Source organism: Anabrus simplex, chromosome 10, assembly GCF_040414725.1.
Source record: "Anabrus simplex isolate iqAnaSimp1 chromosome 10, ASM4041472v1, whole genome shotgun sequence".
Taxonomy (NCBI): Eukaryota; Metazoa; Arthropoda; class Insecta; order Orthoptera; family Tettigoniidae; genus Anabrus; species Anabrus simplex.
In genome coordinates, this window is record NC_090274.1 from 7,060,904 (window position 1) to 7,085,050 (window position 24,147).

The 24,147-nt window shown below is 39.4% G+C and overlaps 1 protein-coding gene across 1 annotated transcript; it reads right to left on the minus strand.

Moving 5' to 3' along the window:
- Positions 1–1,656: 1,656 nt before the first annotated feature.
- LOC136882240 (zinc finger protein 93) lies at positions 1,657–23,674 on the minus strand. The gene is made up of 6 exons (XM_067154794.2): positions 23,502–23,674; positions 20,271–20,845; positions 18,748–18,938; positions 16,156–16,305; positions 7,131–7,252; positions 1,657–2,454 (listed from the first exon to the last, which is right to left on the minus strand). The coding sequence occupies exons 1-6, from the start codon at positions 23,637–23,639 to the stop codon at positions 1,657–1,659; spliced, it is 1,974 nt and encodes a 657-aa protein (XP_067010895.2). The 5' UTR covers positions 23,640–23,674.
- Between the last annotated feature and the right edge of the window lie 473 nt (positions 23,675–24,147).

A 24,147-nucleotide genomic window follows, 5' to 3' on the forward strand; every position in this document is an offset into this window, starting at 1 on the left:
AGAATGGAATAGGAGAGGAATGGCTGTTCCACCTGGGACTATGCCATTTTTGCACAAAATTCTGTGCCTCCCGTATTGGGCAGTTCAGCCACCTACGGACTCGCAGATGAAGAGGTGTTCTGATTGGAAGACCAACCTGCTCATTTTCGAGTGTTTGCTATTGTATTGCTCTAAATGAATTGCAGCAAACAAAGTTATGTATTTACACGACAATTCCAACACTGCATATCGACTAACAACGTGTGTGAACTGTCAAAGCTTCCAAATTTGAAAAAGTGACGAATGGACACAAGTAAAACAGTTTTGACACTTGTACCATCAGTATTCAACAACACACCACTGGCTCTCATGGCGTTTCAGTCATTTTTAACAACGTACATGTTGGTGACCCTGTTTATGATGTAAATATAAATTGTTTTAAACATTTAAACATGTCAGAAAGGTTATTTTTGTTCCTAGTGACCTGCTAAATAATAATACAATTCGTCAGACAGTAGCAAAAAACCAGGCTTAGTTTCTGGATATTACTTCACTGCCTCTCATGTCATCACTCCTTAGTTACCCAGTAAACACTGTTGACATGTGTTCTTGTAGTCATGTATAGTATATTATCCAAAGTTTTGTAGCTTGGGTAACGCAGTGTTTTAACACCTTATCTCATTCCTCTTATCTTAACCTGTTGACGAGTGCACCAAAGGACAGTCAATAGAGTTAGCACGGCATTTGTCGTTTTAGGCTAGTACTGAGAAATTTAGTGCTTACTGACGTAATATGACATCTGGCAGCGTTTCTTGGAACTTTTTCAATTATTCGATTAGTGTCACGGTACAAACGCTAGTTCTGTGTGGGGGTGGTCTCTGATGGGAATGCATATACTCACTACAGTGTAAAGAGTTTGGCGTGCCGTTAGCCCATAGGTTACAGCCTAGTGTTACAATAGCCGCTCGTGTGCTCTTCATGGTTGTAAATATTTTTGGGTTTTTGCAAATATAACTGAATATTTCTTCTTTCGTAAATTACAAGTGATGCTATGGAGTTTCTGGACACTTTACTGCTAAAAACAATGGGAGGAATGTTGCACGCCTGACTGGAGGTGGGACACAAGATCCGTTACGAGGCCACTCCCACAACGTGAATCAAAGAAGCGTAAACTTCTCAGGCAATGCTACGTGTGCAAACACACTACCCGATCAGGACAGAAGTGGAAAGAAATGAGCTACGAGTGTTCTACTACTTGCAAGGTGGCTCTCCGCATACATCCTTGCTTTGAACAGCATCATACATTTAAAAAGTTTTGAAATGACAGTGTTTTCTCGATCCATAATGTGTTTTCATGTCTTTCAAAGTTGTAATAAATAAGTTTATTGTAATAAAAATAAAAAATTTCTTACTTCCCAGAGGTTGTTTACCAGTCAAATACGAACTCGGATGCGGCTGTCATTATCCCACGGAATATATGTCGTGTGTACTCGTCAAAAGGTAAATGAACATATCTAAATAGCATTTATGAGTGCCTGTAAGTGAACTGGCAATGGTCCACTTCTTTACTGTAACCCTGGCTTGCGCTGTGATTACTAACAATCCCGCTGGGAATTACGCTGACCAGCAAGCAAATACACACAACAAAAAACATAAAAAAGACACTTTTTTGTTCTACTAAGCTACAGTTGTACCCTGACTGTTAAGCATGCGAATTATCGACTCTTTGTCAAAGTTTTCTGACGTGAAGAAAGAAGATTCAGCCTGCGGGACTTCTTTGTTAGGCTTGTTGTTAACTTCTGTGGCCAGAAACACTTTGATCAAATTTGCAGCCGAATCTTCCTTCCCGGCAGATACCACCTCTCCCCTACCCAGATCTCCAGCATGCCCCTGAGGCTCGTGGTTCCGCGTCTCCAAGAACACCTCGATGGAATTGCTGGAGTCGCAGTCATCCCTCTTGCAGTCCACGAATTTACTTGTGGAATGCTTTTTGGGCCTGAGAAATACTTCTACGAGATTATCAGAATCTGAATCTGAATCTATGGACTGGTAGTCGTCGCAGCCTCCTTCAGCCTGCACATCCCTCCTCTTGTCCGTCACCTGGGACATGACGTTATTCAGGAGATGTTCGTATTCGGAGGCCCTCGTCTCTTTCGGCACCATGACTATCTCCTCAACCGCAGTGTATTCGAGCTCATTTGAAGCTAACAAAGTGACATACTCAACATTGACCAGCTCACCAGTCGAATTACCTGCTATTTCGTTAGACTGTAGGAATGTCTGCAAGTTTGGAAATATCTTGGCTGAATTACCATCTGGACCAAGGATGGTGAGGCTGCCTTCAGGTGCAGTCAACGGGGGTGCGAATTTGCGAGAGCGGTTCCGTGGTTTCGGTTTCGGCTTGGGATTCTGATGCTGCATCATGTGACGCTTGCGGTTGCTGCAATCGGCGAAGGCTTTGTCGCAAATATTGCACTGGAAACAAATTAGAATGGCAAATCATAACTTAAAAATTCCTTTTACATAGGCAAAATATATTATAAGCAGTAATGAAGTAAGGGGAAAGGAATGGACAAGTATCAAATCAAATCATATCATAAAAGGAGAGTTAGGAACACATGTGAGGTCCATTCATTTAATTCCCAGACTGTACTTTGCGTTATTGTATGGAACACAGTGTTCTCCTTAGGACCTACTTAATGGGGGCCCAGCTGTTTTTACAGACATAACACAGATATATGCTAGTTACATAATACGGTATTAACATATATTTGAGTCATTGGGTGCTCTGAATGAAAATGTAAAAACTGTAAAACTATGTATTTAAATGATAAATCTTAATTATTGTCAGCATAATTGCATCAATTACACTGGAGGTTAGAGGTTTAGCTGACTATCACGTAGTATGGTGCTGCTCGAGTGGTGTCCTGATTAGGGTGGAATCGCACGCAAACTCTAAAGTCCCCATGACGTCAAGAACCCGTATGGCACTCTACAACACCCGAGTAGTAAGCCCCGGTGTTAAATGATTAAGAACGAGCAGTAGAACACTAGAAGTTCAGAGAAGATAAGGATAAACAAGAAAACATAAGAGGACAAGGTTAATCTTCACATCACATCAATCCTAGTTCTTCTACACCCATCTCTTCTCAGCCCCCGAAAAGCTTGTCTCTGTTTCCCACCTTCATCAGGAGAACAGATATCAACACTCAGAGCGCCATCCTGACAGATCTTCAACCTTGATGATGGGAAGTGCAGGAAAATGGAGGGGGCAGAAACATAAAGATAAATACAGGCAGCATCAAAGTTTCACAGTAGCCAGAGTAAGCAAAGAGAACTCAGCCTTCCCTGTTCACTATATAGGGGCAAGCCACTGACGTGCGGACCTCTTAATTCTCTGCAAGCTTGTACCAACAGGATTTTAGAGCTGGGCTTTACCCACCGAGTTTCATTCTCTAGAGTGAAAATACCGTGTTCTATTGCTATTTCACGCATGATAAACTGGTGGAAAAAAATATCCAAATACCAAGAAGGGATTGTGCTAGATTAATGAACATTGGTAGGCGGGTTTGTACATCTGAAAGATGACGTTGATTCAAATTTTCTGCAAATCGCATTAGTGTGGTGCTAGTAGTGGCCCCATGACGTTGCACATCAGGTTTGCTTTAAATACGGTCTGTACAGTGTAAGAGCGTTGCTTACATGTGAAATTGGATGGAGTGACCGTGAGTGGGTCAAGAATGCCTTTATGACGACGAAGAGGCCAGTATCAACAGCTCACTGCGGTTGAACGAGGCCATATAATAGGGCTAAGTGAAGGTGGATTTTCCTTTTGCGCTATTGGAGAATGACTTGGCAGGAATGTCTCTACTGTGCATGCGTGCTGGCAGCAGTAGTCAGGAGAAGGTACGCTTGCAAGAAGACCGGGCTCCGGATGTTCCCGTGGAACCACCGAGAGGGAGGACCGCTGTATTCGATGAATGGCTATGGCGCAGCGGACTGTGTCTGCAACACCAATTCGAGTGGCAGTTGGCACCACCGTGACGCAACGAACTGTTCAAAATCAATTACTTGAAGGACAACTCCGAGCCAGGTGCCTTGCGGCATACATTCCACGGCCCCAAACCACTGCCGTCTGCAACTTCAGTGGTGTCCAGCGAAAGCTCATTGGAGGATGGCATGAAGGTACGTTGTGTTTTCCTGTGAAAGTCGGTTCTGCCTTGGTGCCAGAGATGGCCGTGTGTTGGTTAGAAGGAGGCCAGGTGAGCATCTGCATTCCACCTGTCTGCGGCGTCAACACACTGGACCTTCACTGTGAGTTCCGGTCTGGGGAGCAATTTCCTATGACAGCAGGAACACTATCATGGTTCTTCCATGCACCCTGACTGCAGATGTGTATGTCCGTCTGGTGATTCGACCTGTTGTGCTGCCATTCATGGACAGCATTCCCAGAGGTGTTTTCCAAGAGGATAATGCACGCCCCCATCCCGCTGTTGTAACCCAACTTTCTCTACAGAATGTCGACATGTTGCCTTGGCCTGCTCAATCCTCCAATCTGTCCCCCATCGAGCAAACATGAGACATCATTCAACGACAACTCCAGCATCATCCACAGCCGACATTAACCGTCCCTGTATTGACCGACCAAGTGCAACAGGCATTGAACTCCATCCCACAAGCTGACATCTGGCACCTGTACGACACAATGCATGCATGTTTGCATACCTGCATGCCTGCATTCAACAGTCAGGCGATTACACCGGTCATTAATGAACCAGTATGGCACATATGTGTTGGCTTTTCTCGCGCGGATATTAACTTGTAGTCTTGAATTTTAATCAATTGAATATGTTACCTCGACAAATATATTGCCAAAATTTCCGTATTCTACATTCCTTATTTCATGGTGTTTGGATATTTTTTTCTGCCAGTGTATGTCTCTCAACTTAATGTTATGTAAAGCTTCAAAAGAGATGTCTTAAGACTGATAAACGACTTAACTAGGTTTGAATACAATTGAGACTGTGTCTAATGTGTAGTTGAAGGTAACCATCGGCTTAACTCCTCAGTAGAAGCACAAGTAAGCTGAATAGCAAAGGTAGAAGGGCACCTAAATCACTGTGAGAGCTACATGTTCGATTAAAGAGATTGCTAAACACATTATTATTACTGTTATATGTACAGGTATTTGGCCCTCTAAAGAACATGTAAAACTGTTACTTAGCGTTAGTTTTATTGTTCTTCATATCTTCTCAAAACTTCTTCATCTTCTCGCTATGAGTCTGTCGTCTTTATTGTGTCCACGCGCTTTTGAGTTTCAAATTTCTTGTCAGACTGAAGCATAAATTTGTAGTGCGAACTGTGACTACACTGACTTTGACCTTGATCCTGTTGGTTTCTTCCGGTGGTGGTATGCCAAGTCTTGTTTGAGTAATGTGTGGGAAACGGCTGCGCCTATCGGGAATCCTGACAAATGTGAGGTGACTGTCACTTTTTTAAATTGCAAAAACAGAATGCCTAGTGGTAATTCATTGGCAAATTGTTGGTGCTTGTGCGAACAATATGAATGAAAATGCTGTCAAGAATTCCTGCCCTTCTATATAAGACCTGAAAAGCAGTTTTTAAGACGAGTAAACTAAGTAAAAAATTACTTTAAAATATTTGACAAAACCAAATTCGGGAGATTGTGCGACCATGGTTTCGCAAGTAATACATCCCTGTTCTATTCACTGTACAGCTCTTGTTTTTAGGGGGGAAAAAGTGTCAGCTTCGTATCGGTAGATTTACTGGCATGTAAAGGAACTCCTGTGGGACAAAATTCTGGCACCTCAATGTCTCTGAAAACCATCAAAAAGTAGTTAATGGGACGTTAAAGAGTAACATTATTATTGTATTTGCAGAAATACTTATCTCCTAATTTACTCAGAAGTGTACATAATATGGACACACTGATTTACTGGGTATAGTGCTAGCACTTTGCCCCCGAAGAACATTGGGAAAACTTGTTCTTCCTCACACTCGTTACAGGTTTCAGATGTTTTTCTCATTTAACGTGCTGCTCTACAGCAAATTTCATTTCCACACTCCCTTCACTGCGCAATTTACGAAACAAAACATGCCCATCTATTGTAACACGTCTCTTCCAAATGCACTCTCTAGCCGATTTAAGAATATACTTTGTGGCGGTTTCACTTTCGGAATGTTTCTTGCACAGAACTTGGGAAGATAATTCTGTACTGAAGCCGAAAATAAACCATTGTTTGCAATCCCTTCTGCTTTCGGTTTGTTCTTGGCCTTGAGGTATGTGGGGGTGAATGAGTGGCTGGAGGAGCAGGGGCGAAAGACTGGTGCTTGAAACACGTTAGAAAATACTTTCTCCTAATTAGCAATTATGACGTGTTACTGCACATATCTCAGGTACACAATACTCATAGTTATAAATCATTTCCTGACTCTTCTTAGTGGTCAGTTTGCTTGGCCATGAAAGATATTTAGCAAATTTAAACAAATGTAAGGAAAATGTATAATTTTTTATACCATCACTTGTAGATTTTTATCAGTCTGACAGTAAAGAATTAATTTAATTTTTTTAACTTCAAAAAATCTAAACATTATTCAAAGAATCTAAAATGTATACAGTACAGTAATACAATGAATAAAGCACCCGCACAAACGGAGCCAGGATAGAATCATGGTTCTTTCTTTGGTTGCATGAGGTTATGTTTGCCAGTGAGTTATAGAAGTACATTATTTGAATACTGTAAATGCACCTTGTTGGATACATTTTGGAAATAGTTTTTCAATTGCATTTGAAAGGTTTAAACTACAAATCAAGGTTAATTGCATGCAGTAACGGGTCTTAGAATATTTTGTGACACAGCAAGGGTTGGCATTTCTGAATTACGAGTTGGCGGTTCATTTAAAATCAAGTAATTTGAAGTGTGATTTTTTCGTCCCAATCATTCGAATTAACGAGGTTTTACTGTAAAAACTAATCATCCAAAACTGCAAAAGACTGCAAAATAAAATTGCATTATACATCTGAATGAATTTATACACTATCGAGCAACATTCCAATGCAAAGAGGGAGGAAAAAAAGGACATTTCAGCAATGTCCGCCCCCTAGTTATAACGACAGTGTCCCCACTTACCTTGAAAGGCTTCTCTCCCGTGTGGAGGCGGCGGTGACGCAGCAGTCCGTTGCTTGTGATGAAGCTCTTGTCGCAGAAGTTACACTTCATGTTCTTCTGACCCTTGTGCATCAGCATGTGGGCTGCGACGCAGGGAAGATAAAAGTTTTCAATGTGTAAGGAATGGCTCATACTGAGCACTGACATACATGAACAAGAGCTGCAGAGTATGTAATAAAAATCAGCGTATCCATGACCAAAATGATGTCAGATATGGAGAAACTAGTGGACCCGCACTGCTCTGCAGTATTCCTTATAAATAGCTCAGATAACTCGTCTTGACATGCCTATCGCAGTTGTATAGTTTTTCCTGCCCTTTTCAATAATTTTAAGAACATTTTATACCCGGTACATACAGTTATAACTGATTAATTTGTGATTTAGTTTATATCGCTTCTTTCCATACAATATTCTCTGTGCTTCGACCATTCACGCGTATCTGGATCTTAATATTTTCGAACGATCTCGCCCGAGATAGTGCAACATACAACTGGCCGTGGCTGAATACTGGTTCGGGTAAGTAGACTACCCACTCTTTCAAGAGTTTGTCCCTGCGCATTATTAATGGTCATACAGACGGCTGGTCAACTTGATGTATGTCTCAAGTATTATTACAATATTATAAGTCCACCTGTTCAATACAATACAATATGATCCACTATTTCATATGGTCAAATATTTTTTTATACATAATACATAAAAGTCAAAGGTACATGTTTCACCCTCCTTACGGGCATCATCAGCCTATATCAATCTTAAAAATAATACATATACTTATAAATTATAGGTTAAAATGTTGAAAAATGATTTCGTAAAACATTATACAATAACATCTAAAACAACGATAATGCACCAAAGTATGTTACAAGAGAGTGAATCGACAGTTTTGAAGATTAAAACGTGATTAAACATGAAATTTTGAGAGTTTAAAACTAAAATGGATCCATATTTTTATAATAATCATTAAGACTGTGATGGCCTTGAGTGTAAACACAATCATCAAAGGGGGATGTTTCTTCAATTCCCAAGTTGAATCCAAGGTGGTAAAATCACTGTCAGTTATTTAAAACGGAAGTGTGAATGTAATAAACAAGTTAAAATGTATATGTTTGGGATATCTGAAAGTCGAGAAGAAAATGGAACTTCTGTAGAGGCGTTGTTTATGATAAAACGTATGTCAAAGCTAGCGGAGTCAAGTTGCTCTGCAGTATTCCTTATTCTTTTAGATCCATTCGACTACCACATAATTTCCAAACTCCGCTAGCTTTGACATACGTTTTATCATAAACAACGCCTCTACAGAAGTTCCATTTTCTTCTCGACTTTCAGATATCCCAAACATATACATTTTAACTTGTTTATTACATTCACACTTCTGTTTTAAATAACTGACAGTGATTTTACCACCTTGGATTCAACTTGGGAATTGAAGAAACATCCCCCTTTGATGATTGTGTTTACACTCAAGGCCATCACAGTCTTAATGATTATTATAAAAATATGGATCCATTTTAGTTTTAAACTCTCAAAATTTCATGTTTAATCACGTTTTAATCTTCAAAACTGTCAATTCACTCTCTTTTAACATACTTTGGTGCATTATCGTTGTTTTAGATGTTATTGTATAATGTTTTACGAAATCATTTTTCAACATTTTAATTTATAAGTATATGTATTATTTTTAAGATTGATATAGGCTGATGATGCCCGTAAGGAGGGTGAAACATGTACCTTTGACTTTTATGTATTATGTATAAAAAAATATTTGACCATATGAAATAGTGGATCATATTGTATTGTATTGAACAGGTGGACTTATGATATTGTAATAATACTTGAGACATACGTCAACTTCAATACGGAACCAAAATGAGAATAGTTACTTGTAACTGGTCAACTTGATACCTTACCGTCTGTACATACGTAGACTGATTTCTCTTGGCATCATGTAAGTTATTAGGAACGTTCTGCCATCCGTTGAATTTATTCAGAAGCTATGTATCTATCAGAGACGAGTGTTCTTCCATCATCAGAGGAAGTGTATACTTTCTGGCTTGGCAGTAAATCATCATTAATGCAAGTGTTAGTCACTTAGCAACCTGCTAAGTACAGAATGTATAGCGGGTTAGGGTAAGCCTTCGCCTGCAATTATTGGAGTGATTATTTAATGATTTGATCTTGAAAATAAGTACATTTCTGTTTATTTTTCAAGAAATGCAAGATTTTTCCTGTACTATTGAGACGATATGGAAAATTTTGGTGCAAACCGCACCCTTTAACTCCTCCTGGTTTAAGAGCTTGAGTTTACTCGTTAGCATTTTATATACATATATAATAGTTATCTGTGCAACTTGTACAGGTCAGGTCAGGGTCATCCTGCCATCGTATGTGACAGTACACAGTACTACCTGCGTCTGTCTGGCCAAGGGTCAAGCAGCCACTACCAAACTTGACATCTGAAGGGGGGACCAATGGTTGCGGGCAGAGCAGTCCTCCTTTTGAAGGCTAGGTGAAGCCTTTGTGTAGCAAATTACTCATAAATTCACCGGAAAGGAGAACACGGTCAATGATTCAGATGGCGGAAGAGGACCCCGGTCCCAATGGCAGATAAATCGGAAGAACTTCCTCCTGTCAGCGATGTCTGTACTTGAGTGAAGCAGTTGCAAAAGGCGTACTGATGAAGTAGATGTCCTAACACCAGAAAACCAATTTGGTTTCAGAAAGGGAAGAAGCACTCTTCATGCTGTGCATGTTCAAGATACAATAAGACCCCAGGGAGAAAATATTTTGTAGTCTTCATAGATTACAGAAAAAGCATTCAATTTCATAAATAGGGAAACTCAGTCTGTTGATTGACAAAGCACACCAAATAACGGAAATGCTTTAAGACATCTTAAAATACAATTTCATCCAAATATCTGATGATATCATCTTATCCAGGAGTTTAATTCAAACTAATGTGTTCTACAAGGAGATCTGATTAGCCCAATACTGTAAGAATAAACCTTTTCAATACAATATATCAATAAATGATATTACATCAGTCTTGCGACTAGTTTCAGCCACTTAGTGGCCATCTTCGGCCAAATAAAGATTAAACAAATTATGTAATAACTAAAACATATGTATACCAGACAAAGACAATGTTGTAGGAATAAATATAACATTAAAATATATATAATAACGAAAATTAAGGTTATGATCTTCTTGTCACAATATGACGTCTTTAAGTTGACTTAGGACCTCAGGGGCTGGACCTAGATGTTAGGCCCCTTTAAACAACAAGCATCATCAAGCTTAGGAGCTCAGGCAATGAAGTAAATCTGTAATGTCTGATGTAGGAAGCAGGCAGGCCGTATAAACAAAGGAGTGTTGGCATCTTTTAACAATCATATCAAAGAACAACATCAGCAATAAAAGCAATTTACAACATTCAACAACTACAAAAATTTCAACAAAAACAGCAATGATGCTATTTAAAACAGCTATAGCACCAATAGCAACTTATGGGATCCATATAATCTGGGATAAACTTAAAATTAATGACCTGATACTGCTAGAGAAAGTTAAAGCTCGTTATATGAAACGAATCCTAGGTATCGGGAAGACAGCACCATCAAGACTGACCTATGTCTTAGTAAAAGAAACTTTCTTTATAGAATACATCAGAATGCGGATACACCTGACAAACGCTAAGGCCCACAAGAACACATTCCAAATTCGAATAGAAAAATGCAGCTATATCTAGAACGACTTTTATTCAACAGACGCCATAATGACGGATGATTGGAAACAAGCAAATTACGAGCTTCGACACGTAATAACACGATATTCTACACAGGGTTTTCATCACAAGTGCTGCCAAAATAAGAGATTTCATCACTCAAATGAAAATTGTGTGTGTGAATTGGGCAATGAATACTGTATATTGCAAATATCTGCAGTAAAAGACAAATAGTCCGCCTCTGTGGTGTAGTGGTTAGCGTGATTAGCTGCCACCCCTGGAGGTCCGGGTTCGATTCCCGGCTCTGCCATGAAATTTGAAAAGTGGTACAAGGGCTGGAAAGGGGTCCACTCAGCCTCGGGAGGTCAACTGAGAAGAGGTGGGTTCGATTCCCACCTCAGCCATCCTGGAAGTGGTTTTCCATGGTTTCCCACTTCTCCTCCAGGCAAAATGCTGGGATGGTACCTAACTTACAGCCACGGCCGCTTCCTTCCCTCTTCCTTGCCTGTCCCATCCAATCTTCCCATCCCTCCACAAGGCCCCTGTTCAGCATAGCAGGTGAGTCTGCTTGGGCAAGGTACTGGTCATTCTCCCCAGTTGTATCCCCGACCCAAAGTCTGAAGCTCCAGCTCCTTGAGGTGGTAGAGGTGGGATCCGTCGCTGAGTCTGAGAGAAAAACCGACCCTGGAGGGTAAACAGATTAAGAAGCAGAAGAAGAAGAAGAAGAAGAAGAAGAAACAAATAACAAAACTAGGACTAGCGTAATTTAATACAGTGTTTGTGTACTCATGAGGAACAGCCAAAATTTATACCTGGCAGTAGGTATGAAATGACTCTGGGAGTGGCGACCCCACTCTAAAAGTAGCTTATACATGATGTGGTACTTCATAACTTGCCTCAGAAAAGGTTAGGCTATACCCTGCTGCAAGTGATGCGCAGTTCCTTGGACACTGGGAGAACTGTGAAAAATGGGTGACCAGTAGCCAACATCATGAAGGTGGGCATAATAAACCTTATGACTCTTGATAGGAAAGGCAGAAGAAGTGGTGGATTTTATGGAGAAAGAGGGTATAGAAATGATGGGGTTAAGTGAAGTAAAATGGAAAGGGAAAGGAAAGAAGAGAATGGCAAAAGGATATACACTATACTGGAGTGGTGGCAGAGAGGCAAAAAATGGAGAGGGCCTGATAATTTCAAAACAGCTGTAGCAGTATGTGGATATGGTTGAGTACATTAGCAACAGGATAATGAAAATTATACTGAGAATGAGGTACGAAGTGAAGGAGACTTCATGCAAGTGTATGCACCACAGACAGAGAACAAAGAGGAGGATATTGAGGAATACCTGGAGAAACTAGAAAAGGAGATAATTGATGTGAAGTGATTATCATGGGAGACTTAAATGCACAGGTGGGAAACGAAAGGCAAGGAAAGGAAGAAATAATCGATCGGACCATATGGATATGGGAAAAGGAATGAAGGAGAGAAAGTAGTTGAGAGGAATGGAATGATTGTGAGCAACACATGGTTTTGGAAGGTAAACAACAGGAAAATTACAAGATTTGGTGACAAAAAATAAAAATGAGTAACTGATTATTTTATAGTGGAGGGGACAAATCGCAGACAGTTAATGGATGTAACAGCTTTACCAGGAGAAGCATTCAAAGGAGATCGTAGAGTTGCGATAGCAAAAATGCGAGTGGGGAAAGTGGAAAAATAAAAGTGTGGAAATTAAGATAAGAGTGTACAGGAAGAATTTCTGGAGAGACTGAAACAACAAATTCCACTTACTGAAGTAGGAAATGTGGGACATGAATGGTCCAATTTCAAAAAGACATTTGTAAGTGGGGCAGAGAGTTCCTGTGGTAGCACATCAATGAGAGTGAAAGAACAGGAGACACCGTGGTGGAATGAGGTGAGAGAAGTAATGAAAGAAAAGACAAAACCATGGCAAGAACTGAACAGATATATATTTAAAAAAAAAAAAAAAAAAAGGAAGCAAAAGGAAGTATCTTGATAATTAAAGGAAATATAAGAAATTTGGTAAGAGAAGAAAAGTTGGGAAGAATATACACAAAAGATGGAAACAGATGGAGCTGGTAGTTAAGAATGTTGTATGGAATTATATGAAGTAAGAGGAAAGGAAGAGTTTATGCAAAGCTGATGAAAGAGGAAAGTGGAGAGTTAATATAACACATCCAGAAGAAATACAGAGAAGATGGAAGGAGTGTTTCAATAAACTGCTGAATGTGAGAAATTGTGCAGAGGAGACGGTAGTAATACGGTCTGATGACTCAACAGTAGAACATGATGTAACCATGTTACAGGTGGAATCCTTCTTCTTCTGTGAATCTGTCTTGAGACAGGTATCAACTCGACATCCTCCATGATTCTCTGTCCTGAGCATCTTGCTTCAGTTGTTCATAGTTTCTCCCTTGTTAACATTCCAAACCTTCTTCTTCTTTTTCTTCCATTTTTCTCTCCATCATCCTCTGTTGAAGACAATTTCTACGCGGTATGTGACCCAACCAGGATATTTTCCTCTTCCTTATTGTTTTCATCAGGTGTCTCTTCTCTCATACTTTTCTTAGCAGGTTATCATTTCTCACTTTTCCTATTCTTCTCCACAACCATATTTCAAAACTTCTCAATGTCCATATTTCGGCTCCACATGATACCGCACTGGAATTAGCAGTCTGTAAAATGAGAATGGGGAGGGCACCAATCAGGAATGGATGAAATTAGTTGGAAATGATAAAGGCTGCTGGACCTGTTGGACTACAAAGGGTGTACAGATTATTTAAGTGCATATGGAGACAGAAACATGTGCCAGAAGACTGGGGAAAGGGATAATACCAGTCCTTTAGCTAGGGGGACAAAAAAAAAAAAAGTGTGTGATAACTATAGAGGAATCTCACACTTATCACAAGTGACAAAAATACTGGAAAGAATATTAGAGAGGAGAATGAGAAGAAAAGTAGGAGAGTTTCAAGATGAACAGTATTGCTTTAGAAGTGGAAGTTCTACAGTGGATGCAATCTTCAGCATGATGCAAATGGGAAAGAATTGGGAATATGGAAAGGATCTGGTCATGACATTCATAGATCTAACAAAGGCATATGATAGTGTTCCCAGGGAGAAGGTGTGGGAAACCATGGTCAAAAAGAGACTGGGTACACAAACTGTAGAAATGATGGAAGCAATGTACAATAAGTGTGTCAGCTGTGCACAGACTCCGTTTGGAAAGACAGAATGGTTTAGAAATGAAACTGGACTAGGACAGAGGAGTGTGCTGTCGACTTTTTTGTTTCTAATAGTTACGGACGAAACTGTAAAGGAGACAAAGGAAGGAGATGAAGTTATTATTATTATTATTATTGTGGTCTGGGAAACAAACAACAAAGAAGTACAAGAAGAACTGGATGCACTGAACAAGAAAATAAAAAAGTCGTCGTTAGCTGTAACTTCGCGATAAAATTTTTCTCATTCCGAGGCGGTCTTTCAGGATATGAAATAAGGCCTTGAGCACTATGTCCGTCCCTTGGACTAAATCACAAAATATCTGGATTGTATCCGTTCTGGGTAACCCGCCAACAAGCTGCACACCCTTGTCACAGACACCAGGGCGACCCAGCCAATGCATGTCAGCCACACGCTGTTGTCCATCATTGAAGACTTTGACCTACCGTACCACGGTTCTGTAAGGCAATGCCAAATCCCCCCCACATACCTCAATTTCAATCCGTGTGTGCTGTTCCTGCTTCAAGAACACAACGCAAGCACAGAGCATTGGGTGGACGAGCCCGTGTACTGTGAAGTATGTTGGATACAACCCAAATGGGTGTATAAATGAGAAACATTATGTCTTTATTATCACTAGAGCCCAAATTATATGTAATATAAAAATGAGAAATACGTACAAAAATATGTAGTTAAATATGTAATAAATAAAAAATATGTAACTTAATATCTAAGCTGTATTTCATGTATTCTTGTACAGAGAACAGAAAAGGAAATAAAACCAAAAAAAGTTAAAAGTGCACATGTTATTCAATCTCTAATTTTCATTTGAAGGCACAATTAATAATAACTAAATATTTTTCCAAATTTTCTGCGATCATCGAATGCCGTCTGTCTGTTAGGATGTTCCTATATATAGAAAAAGACCTTTTTGACTTCACATGAAGTCACTGGCGTGTATTTCAAATTGCCCGGCAAAGAAATATTTTATTGTAGACTTGCTCAAGCAAGGAAGGTCCTTATTAAGAGAGAATAAATTTGATCTCATGAAACACAAATATGCTTATTAGAAAAATGTTTCTGATAACTTTTGTATGCAGTGTAGCCCTTTATGGAAGTGAAGCTTGGGCAATAACCGAAGAAAGAAAGAGAAAAGGTGCTATTGACATGTGACATTTGAACCGAGGACTGGCAAAGGGATCACAAAAGAAGAGTCACTAAATCTGAGAGGAGAACAATGCGACAAAGTTTGTGCAAAGGAAGATTGATAGACACAGCTCAAGACACCCAAGACTTGCACCGTCGACGTAGCTAAGGGATGCGATTCTTTGAAAGAATACCTCACATTAAATTATTTTTAGATGTTAGAGACATACAGGGTTTTTAAACTGTTTTTAAGTGTTTAACTAAAAAACTTAATGATATATGATCTAGATGTTGATTCCCATGTTGATTATTATTTTAAAAACTTAAATCGATGTAAAATTAATGAAAAAAGAATGGCGTTTTCTTTCAAATGCATTACATCCTTCAAAATATTTCAAATATTTAATATTTATCTAAATATTTATTATGCTTCGAAATATGTAAAAATATGTAACTACTGGGCGAGTTGGTCGCGTGGTTAGGGGCACGTGGTTGTGAGCTTGCATCCGAGAGATAGTGGTTTCGAACCCCCCTGTCGGCCTGAAAATGGTTTTCCGTGGTTTCCCATTTTCACACCGGGCAAATGCTGGGGCTGTACCTTAATTAAGGCCACAGCTGCTTCCTTCCTACTCCTAGGCCTTTCCTATCCCTTCATCGCCATAAGACCTATCTGTGTCGGTGCAACGTAAAACAAATAGCAAAAAAAAAAAAAGAAACTTTAAACTCCTGGAATAATGGCCCTTTTAGTGTGATTCGCTGACATTTTAGCTTTTCTAGTAGCTACATGTATGGGAACAGAATATGTAATTAGATATAATCCAGGCTCTAATTATATCACATGTCTACCAGTTACAAATCCCAAGTTGTAGATATTACCTCTAAAGTTACTGTTGTAGAGAAACTCTTTATCACAGATCTCACACCTGTGTTTCTTCACCTGTTTGTGTACTGCCTCGATGTGTCTCTTGAGCTGGCAGTGGGTCACAAACCTGTGGTGACATTCCTTGCAGCAGTACGGACGCTCACCTGTACACAGACCAACAGCACATATTGCCTTGTGGACAGTGCTATTTAATAACTAGGGCTTAGATTTGTATGACTTAAAAACTCAGGAAATATCCTTGCACTTATGTCCTAAAAGACATTAAAATATGACATAAAAACTTGGAAATATGACACCAAAGAAATAAAGAATTGTCCAAAAATTTCTTGGAAGAGATTTGTTTTGATTAATTATTGTACAAAAAACTGGAAACGTTTGATTTGACAAAAGGTCCGGTCCCACCTAGTGGAATCAAATTGAACCGAACAGTCGAAATTTCCGCTCGGCCGCTCACATCTAGCAGCCAGAAGCGGAATAGAATCGAACGGGATTCTACGCGGGAAATATAAGGCACGCAATGCACAGTTTAATAGCGCTAGCACTTTTGTGTGAAGAGGCGGAAAATGAAGATAATGAGAGGAAAAGAGATCGGAGAAGATTCTGGGTACATGAAATTAATTTAACAAGAGAGCCGAAAGGAGAGTATGCAACTTTATTTGAATATTTATTGCGCAATGAAGCTAAGTTTCGGCAGTACTTCAGAATGAGTGCGTTGAAATTTCAACAACTATTTCAGATGGCAGAACCACATTTAACGAAACAGTTCACAAGATTTCGTGCACCAGTACCTCCTCTTCTGAGAATGATCGTCTGCTTGAGGTAAGTTGTAAAAATTTGAAGCCAAAACCGAAAAAAAAAAAATAATAAATCATAATATATGAGTAGAGTAATGACAATTATGTGGATAGGCCTATGTTTAGACATTTCGTTATCAATCCTGTTGAGTGTTTCCGGCAAGTGAGCTTGTTGTGGGCAAGTTTTATTACAAATTATTGACGAAATTCTAGCGAGCTGTTACGGAGAATGTTAATTTCTGCATAGCAGTACCGATATTTAACGTCAACTCGAACGTAAGGCCTAACCAGTCGTCAGCTGACTGGGAAATTTGTTAGCAATGGAAGTAAATAAAAGCAATAATTGTTATATAATTACTGCAGTAGAAATGCAAACTAGCTCCATCACTTCACCGTGAAATAACCATCGCATGCATCTCTACCGGTACCTTGTAGAAATTTACTGGAAAGAGCAAGTTGGCTTAATCGCGCCGTGATCTTCTAATTTTACTTATTTGTTCTATTCCCTGTCGAATAAGAGTTTTGTGAAGTTAGAAAGCTACTCGGTGTGAACTTATAAGATAAATGACTTATCCTTATTCATATATTCGTTATTAATGGCTATAAATACGTTTTTCTGCTGCATTCAAACTTTGAGTTTTAGGCCTAAATTCTAATAACAGCCTATATCGAAATAAAATCTTGATCATGACCTTTTAGAGCATTATAAAACTTTGCATTTGTTATTCTGGCTACTGACAACCTATAACTATTCCGTTCTACTCCTCAACATGTAAAGAACATAGTTTTCACAACTTGTGTACTGCACAATTTCTTGAGAGACGATGTAATTTCGTTCGTTGAAGAGGAATCATTAAATTCAACTTCAGCAGCTCTGCAGCGGTTGCATTTTACAGGAGGAAATGCTACTTCTGTTGCAATGGGAGTACGTGATGAATTTAAAACTTATTTTAATGCAGTAGGTTGCGTACCATGGCATAACGACATCATTAATAGAGGTAGAATGAACACAAATTAAAATCTGTGAAGTGTTTGTTGTCCACAGCAAAGTGTAGCACTTATGAAATTGTTCAATGGAAATATATAATTTTTTTATTGTAAATACTGTAAATATTTCTTTTACTGTAAATATAATAAATATAGGCCTAAGTGTTGTCAATTATCATACTAGTATACTATACGTGCACTTCAACATGATACAATTTTATAGTAAGGTCAACAACAATTATGAAATAACTTGTATATTATCTTTCTAACCTGTTTGATTTTTCATTTCTTTGCTTATTTCCTCCCAGGCATTGTCTCTTACGTTATTGTTACAGTAGTGCTTGTGGGACTTGTCATAGAGAAAACTGTATTTCTGAACTAAACTGATCAGCTTTTCTGTGTCCATTATTATGAATAAAGCAAATTACCTATCGCAAAACAAAAACATCTCTTCAATCTGTAGGAAACAGCTGACTTCCACCTGATACACATTTGCCGCCAAATCCCCGTCCGAAAGATGCCGATCGTTTACGAAGTTACACGAATGTTGATAATTCTGTTCGATTCCGCTCCGCTAGTCGAAAAATATTCTTGGCAGAGAATCCTGTTCCGTTCGGTTCGATTCGATTCGACTCGTGGCGATCGCCATCTCTACCTCCCATTTAAACACATGTTAAAAAAAATTCTGTTCGGTTCGATTCGATTCCATTCCACTAGGTGGGAGCGGGCCTAAACAATATCCAGGTGATCTACCTTATCAAGACTCGCAAACGATTTTTTATACTGGTCTCGTTTGTGCCGTACCTGTGTGGGTCCGCACGTGCTGATCCAGGTGGTTGCTCTGATGAAAGCCCTTCCCACACAGCATACATACGAACTCCTTTACATCGCTATGCAGCTTTACGTGGTTACAGAGGCAGGAAGCTGTGCGGAACAGCTGGCCGCAGATGTGACAGCAGAAGTTACGTCTCTCCGAATGTGTGAACGAGTGGCATCTGGAACACACATACATTATAATTATTAAATTAATGTAGTAATGGTCCACCTTTCAATACTATAATATGTAATATTCTAGCTGATCATTAATAATTCAATAGTAAATGGGAACTGGTAAATGTTGATCGCGTAGTTCATCACCAAATCTATTTGAGTGGTGTTAGCCATATGCAATCCATTCGACACCGCTGTAAATAACCACTAGCTGACGGAGAACTGTTAGATCTTGTTTCATCATCAATAAAAGTAATAAAATGAGATGCTCTTGTGGTGCTTGTTAAATCATGCATGATTTAACATCAGATGTCGACTGTGATCAGGGCGATCTGATTGTTGTTCTCAGCAAGTTGGAAAAGATTTGGAGTACTGAGTACATAGCATTCTCGAAGATTTCGTAGTCATGGTATTCTCCTTCTTCCTCTACTTCCCTTTCCTTCAATTTTACCTTGTAAGTTCAGCTGAATGAGTCTATACTTACCATTTTGAATGATGTGTCCAAAGTATTCAAGTTTATTCTTTCTGACATTGAGCATGACCTCTAGCTTTGTTCAGGCGTTGGAGTACTTCAGTGTTACGTACTACATCAACCCATGATATTCAGAGCAAACGTCTCTAGCACCACATTTTGAAGGATCAAAGTATTATTTGGTGGTATTCTCTGTTAGTGTCCAGACCTCAGCACCATGAAGTAAGAAGGAGACCGAAGTACAATAAATGGAGACGAAGATGGAGATTAATATTAAAATCCCTGTTGCAGAGGAGTTTACTCATTCTCTTGAATGCAGTCCTTGTCTGTTCAATCCAAGCATTGTTCCAGCTGCGATCAAGCCTGCCAGGGACTGAGGGCCGAGGTATTTGATTATTCAGCCATAGATTCATGATATCCTGGGGAAAATTAATCAAGGTGGTTTCCCGTCGTCTTCCTTGATGCCAGTTTAGGCCATTCTCAACCACCGTTAACAGAGTTAACAGTTTTGCTGGGGCACAGATGCTGAGGCTAATATCTACTCCCAACTTGGATACAGATACCTTTTTACCTGATTAACCCGAGCATTGCTACCTACACTGTACTGAAGCCCTTCTCTTTCCCTGTGGGTACCATTGAGGTCTTCACTCAAAACCCTGAGATGGACTCTTTTACCAGATGCTACACACTGGGTCAATGTCCTTTGGGACCTGCATGGGCAGGGTCACCACCCCTGAGGAAAATACATCCATGACACTACCCTTGTAGGCTACAAATTATAATAGTTTACAAGACAGATAAGTCTAAAACAACAGTTTATGCAATAGGAAATGTTAAAATAGGGCATTCATGTGTCTATACTTACCTGAGAGAGAACTTGGTCCTAAACAGCTTCTTACACGTCTCGCACCTGTGTTCCACCTTGTGGTCGTTGGTCACATGATGGTTAAGTTTAGTTTTCAGACTGAATGTTTCCTCGCAGTGCTCACACTGGTACACTTTGGGTATCTTTCCACTCTGTCCCGGCTCCAACACATGCTTTTCTGTGGTTTCTGTACTTAGGTTTTCTTTGTCACCTCCAGGTACAGATTTTTCCTTTGGAGATCCTTCATTCTGAGCTTCTTTGGCACTATTTTTCTTGGACTGACCCTTCTTCTCCCTTGTCTTCTTACTCTTTTGAGGAACTTTTTGTTTTTCTTTCGGCTGGGGTTTATCAGGTTCCAATGGAGTATTTTGGGTTTTAACATCACTTTTATCGTTTTCACTAGGTGGGTCTAAAATAGGCTTTTCCAAGAGGATATCCGATTGGAAATAGATTTCTAAATCGTGTTTTAACTTCTTCTGTGTTCGTAAACATCGTGAGTAGAAGCTCTGCCACACGGTCAGTCTCCTGGTGCAGTCGTCGCAGACTTTTTTGGGCAAGCTGTCATTTTCATCAATCTGGAAGCAAAGCATCATATCATAAGATTATGTCCTAAACAAACATATTATTTCAAACTAAAGAGATAAAGTGTGCAGGTAGCAGGCCTGCCTCTTACCCCAAGGCTCTGGGTTTGATTCCTGGCCAGGTTAGGGATTTTTAGCTGAATCTGAGGCCTGGTTTGAGGTCCACTCTGCCTACACAATGACAATTGAGGAGCCATCTCTTGGTGACATGGCGGGGGCCAAGAATAACAGCCAAGGGGATTCGTCATGCCTACATCTTTAAATCGCTTCCACTGACCTTCCAAGCAACGTTTACCCACTGTTAATTCAGAGTAAAAACACTTGCTTGGAAATGCAATTATTGGGCATGCGTATTACATGCCCTGTCCATCATAGCTGACGTCTTAAAACCATGGCTTCTATACTGGTGGTCTGTACCTCTTCAACGACACTGACATTTGTGCGCCTGTCTTGCCAGGCTATATGCAAAATTCTACTTGAACATTGCTGGTGATATTTTTCCAGCTTTTTAATATGCCGTCTGTACGAACTGAATTGTATATGAGGATCTTTGCTGCAACATTCACATCATGATTGTCAAATACTCAAGATCATAGTTTGGCAGAGGATGCTCCAGCACGGTTGATTCTAAATTGGATTTCCCAATCTAGGCCTACATTCACACTTGGTAAGACGATGCTGCCAAGGTAACGATCGGTATTACCTACTTGAAGGCTCTCTCTGCCAATGGAGATATTTGTCAATGTCCTTCTCCAGGGACTGGTTGGTAGAGAATATGTGTCTTACTGGTATGAGACCAATCTTTTTGTATGCAGTTGAAAAGGCATTCAAGATAAACACAAGTGCTTTTTCAGACTGAGCTACAACTGCATTATCATTAAAAATTGATGCTGCAGAGCATATAAACAAGTTTTACCCTTTCACATTCCTGCATCTGTGTAGCAGCAAAAAAAAAAAAAAGAAGATGATTTGGGGAGGAGCAGAAGAACCCATTAAGTATCTTCACAGTAAAACAGACATAAAAATTCATGGCATACACTGTTTTAATTAGTTTTGTAATATTGTAATTTGTAAAAATTACTGAAAATTACAAAAGGAAGCAAAATGAAGCAGCTTATCGAGTGCAGTGTAAATATTGCAGTGAGTTAGCAAGAGCTTAATGATAATAAGAGTTGTGATGAAGAGCTTCATTATTATTGTTATTTTTTTTTTTTAATGGGATAGAAAAGGAAGGAAGTGGCTGTGATCTTAATTAAAGTACAGCTAAAGCATTTGCCTGGAGTGAAAATGGGGAAATCATGGAAGAAATGTTTCTCTTAATTACCACAGTGTGAATGCCTTCTTTGATAAATGCACGGAAGACTAACAACAGAAATAAACTGATGATTAAAAATGTGAATGTCGTGGAATGACATTAGTAGTCGAATAAGCTTGTGTGGAGCTTTTAAAAGTGGAAAAAAATCATAATATGGAAGATAAAGTTGGAATTGGAAGAGGACAAATTGAGAAAATTATTCATTTATAGGAAGAGGAATTAGGGTATGGAATAATTTAAGAAAAGGCTAGGTAAACAACTGATAGGGAATCTGCCACTTGGACGACAGTCCTAAATGCAGATCAATGATGAATGATGGTGTAATGTGTGTGCAGTACAATTATTAATAAATCAACTGCATTCAGTTTTATGAGCACCAATATTTTTTTTTTTTTTTTTTTTTTTTTTTTTTGGCTAGTGGCTTTACATCGCACCGACACAGATAGGTCTTATGGCGACGATGGGAAAGGAAAGGCTTAGGAATTGGAAGGAAGCGGCCGTGGCCTTAATTAAGGTACAGCCCCAGCATTTGCCCGGTATGAAAATGGGAAACCACGGAAAACCATCTTTAGGGCTGCCGGCAGTGGGATTCGAACCCACTATCTCCCGGAATCAAGCTTACAGCCGCGCGCTCCTAACCGCACGGCCAACTCGCCCGGTTAGAGCACCAATTAAGATGATGATAGATTGATAATAATGTTACTCGTTTTACGTCTCACAAACTACATTTACCTGAGCATCTTCAAACACTACCGCACTGAGACGGGCATCTGTTACGGAGAGAGAGCGAGAGAGAGAGAGAGAGAGAGAGAGAGAGAGAGAGAGAGAGAGAGAGAAACATTCGAAAGAAATTACTTCTTGAAGAATTTGGTTGTGGTTCAGTAAGAAGACTGAAAATGATAGTGATGAAGTGCTATAGGGGGAGACTGGTTGTGAAATTGGCCCTTAAACCCTGAAATATTATAACAACCATTATTAAAGGATCGTTTTCTTTTTTAAAAGTACTTACCTTACCGAAGCATAACGCTGATGTAGATGTGATTTTTTGTCATATTTTGGCTAGGAAATATCAATTTAATGTGGCAAATAGGAAAAAAGTAATATGTTTTAAAAATAAAGTATCCTCTTTTCTTATGGTTGTTGTTATTATATTAACCATATTCACGAGGTAGGCCTATATATTGAAATGAACTTCTACCACAATGCCACCTTGGTTGATAAGATAAAGGAAGGAGATAATATCTGAATCGATGTGGGACTGAAGATCTTTACAATAATTAAGGTAATAACCTCATCAGTGTTAAAGATTATAGGCCTAATATGAAGTGCACTCACCTTCAGATTTAAGCAGTTAAAAATTAGTTCCGATAATTTATCTGATTTCTTCCCGCACGAATTAAATATATCAACAAATCTTCTTCCAATTCGACCGCATATTCTACAAGTTCGATGAAAATCAGCTTGCTTCCCCATGATTATTTACAAACTTACGCCTCCACCGAAGCCATGACAGCTGCTCCCTTGTTTTGATAAACTCACAGCCTGCTGTATTGTGGTTCTCTCAGATGCTTGTCGATATTTTAATGTAAATGTAAATAAATAATCGTCGGCGGTCAGTCAAACCTTAAAATATCCACTCTGCTTGGCGGTGAGATCGAAAAAGGAGGATTAATGTTTTAATACCTATATATTCTCCATCTCCTCGGTGTTATTAACTTGCCATATTTGCGTTCATGATGTCTCATATCGTCAGCGTGCACGAAATATTTAGAGACGGACTGGTGGTAGATCAAAACCGAAAAATCAATGTACAACATGCGAAGTGAAATGGATGATCTAAACCGAAAAGCCCTCTTTGTGCATGGGCGTAACTTGAGCATTAGGCTTGGGGGGGGCAGGGATCTCTTGTTCAAGCATGCCAATAAGAAGCAGCATTTACGCCTAGTTTTGTAGTTGGTAGGTGCTGTTGCTCTGTCTCAAA

Excerpts from the sequence above, each read along its gene's own strand:
- LOC136882240 (XM_067154794.2), bottom strand. The coding sequence starts at position 23,639 with ATGGGGAAGCAAGCTGATTTTCATCGAACTTGTAGAATATGCGGTCGA. Across the intron at positions 16,306-18,747 it reads GCACGTGCGGACCCACACAG|GTGAGCGTCCGTACTGCTGC; the intron begins GTACGGCACAAA and ends GTCTGTGTACAG. Across the intron at positions 7,253-16,155 it reads CTACAACAGTAACTTTAGAG|CCCACATGCTGATGCACAAG; the intron begins GTAATATCTACA and ends CCTGCGTCGCAG.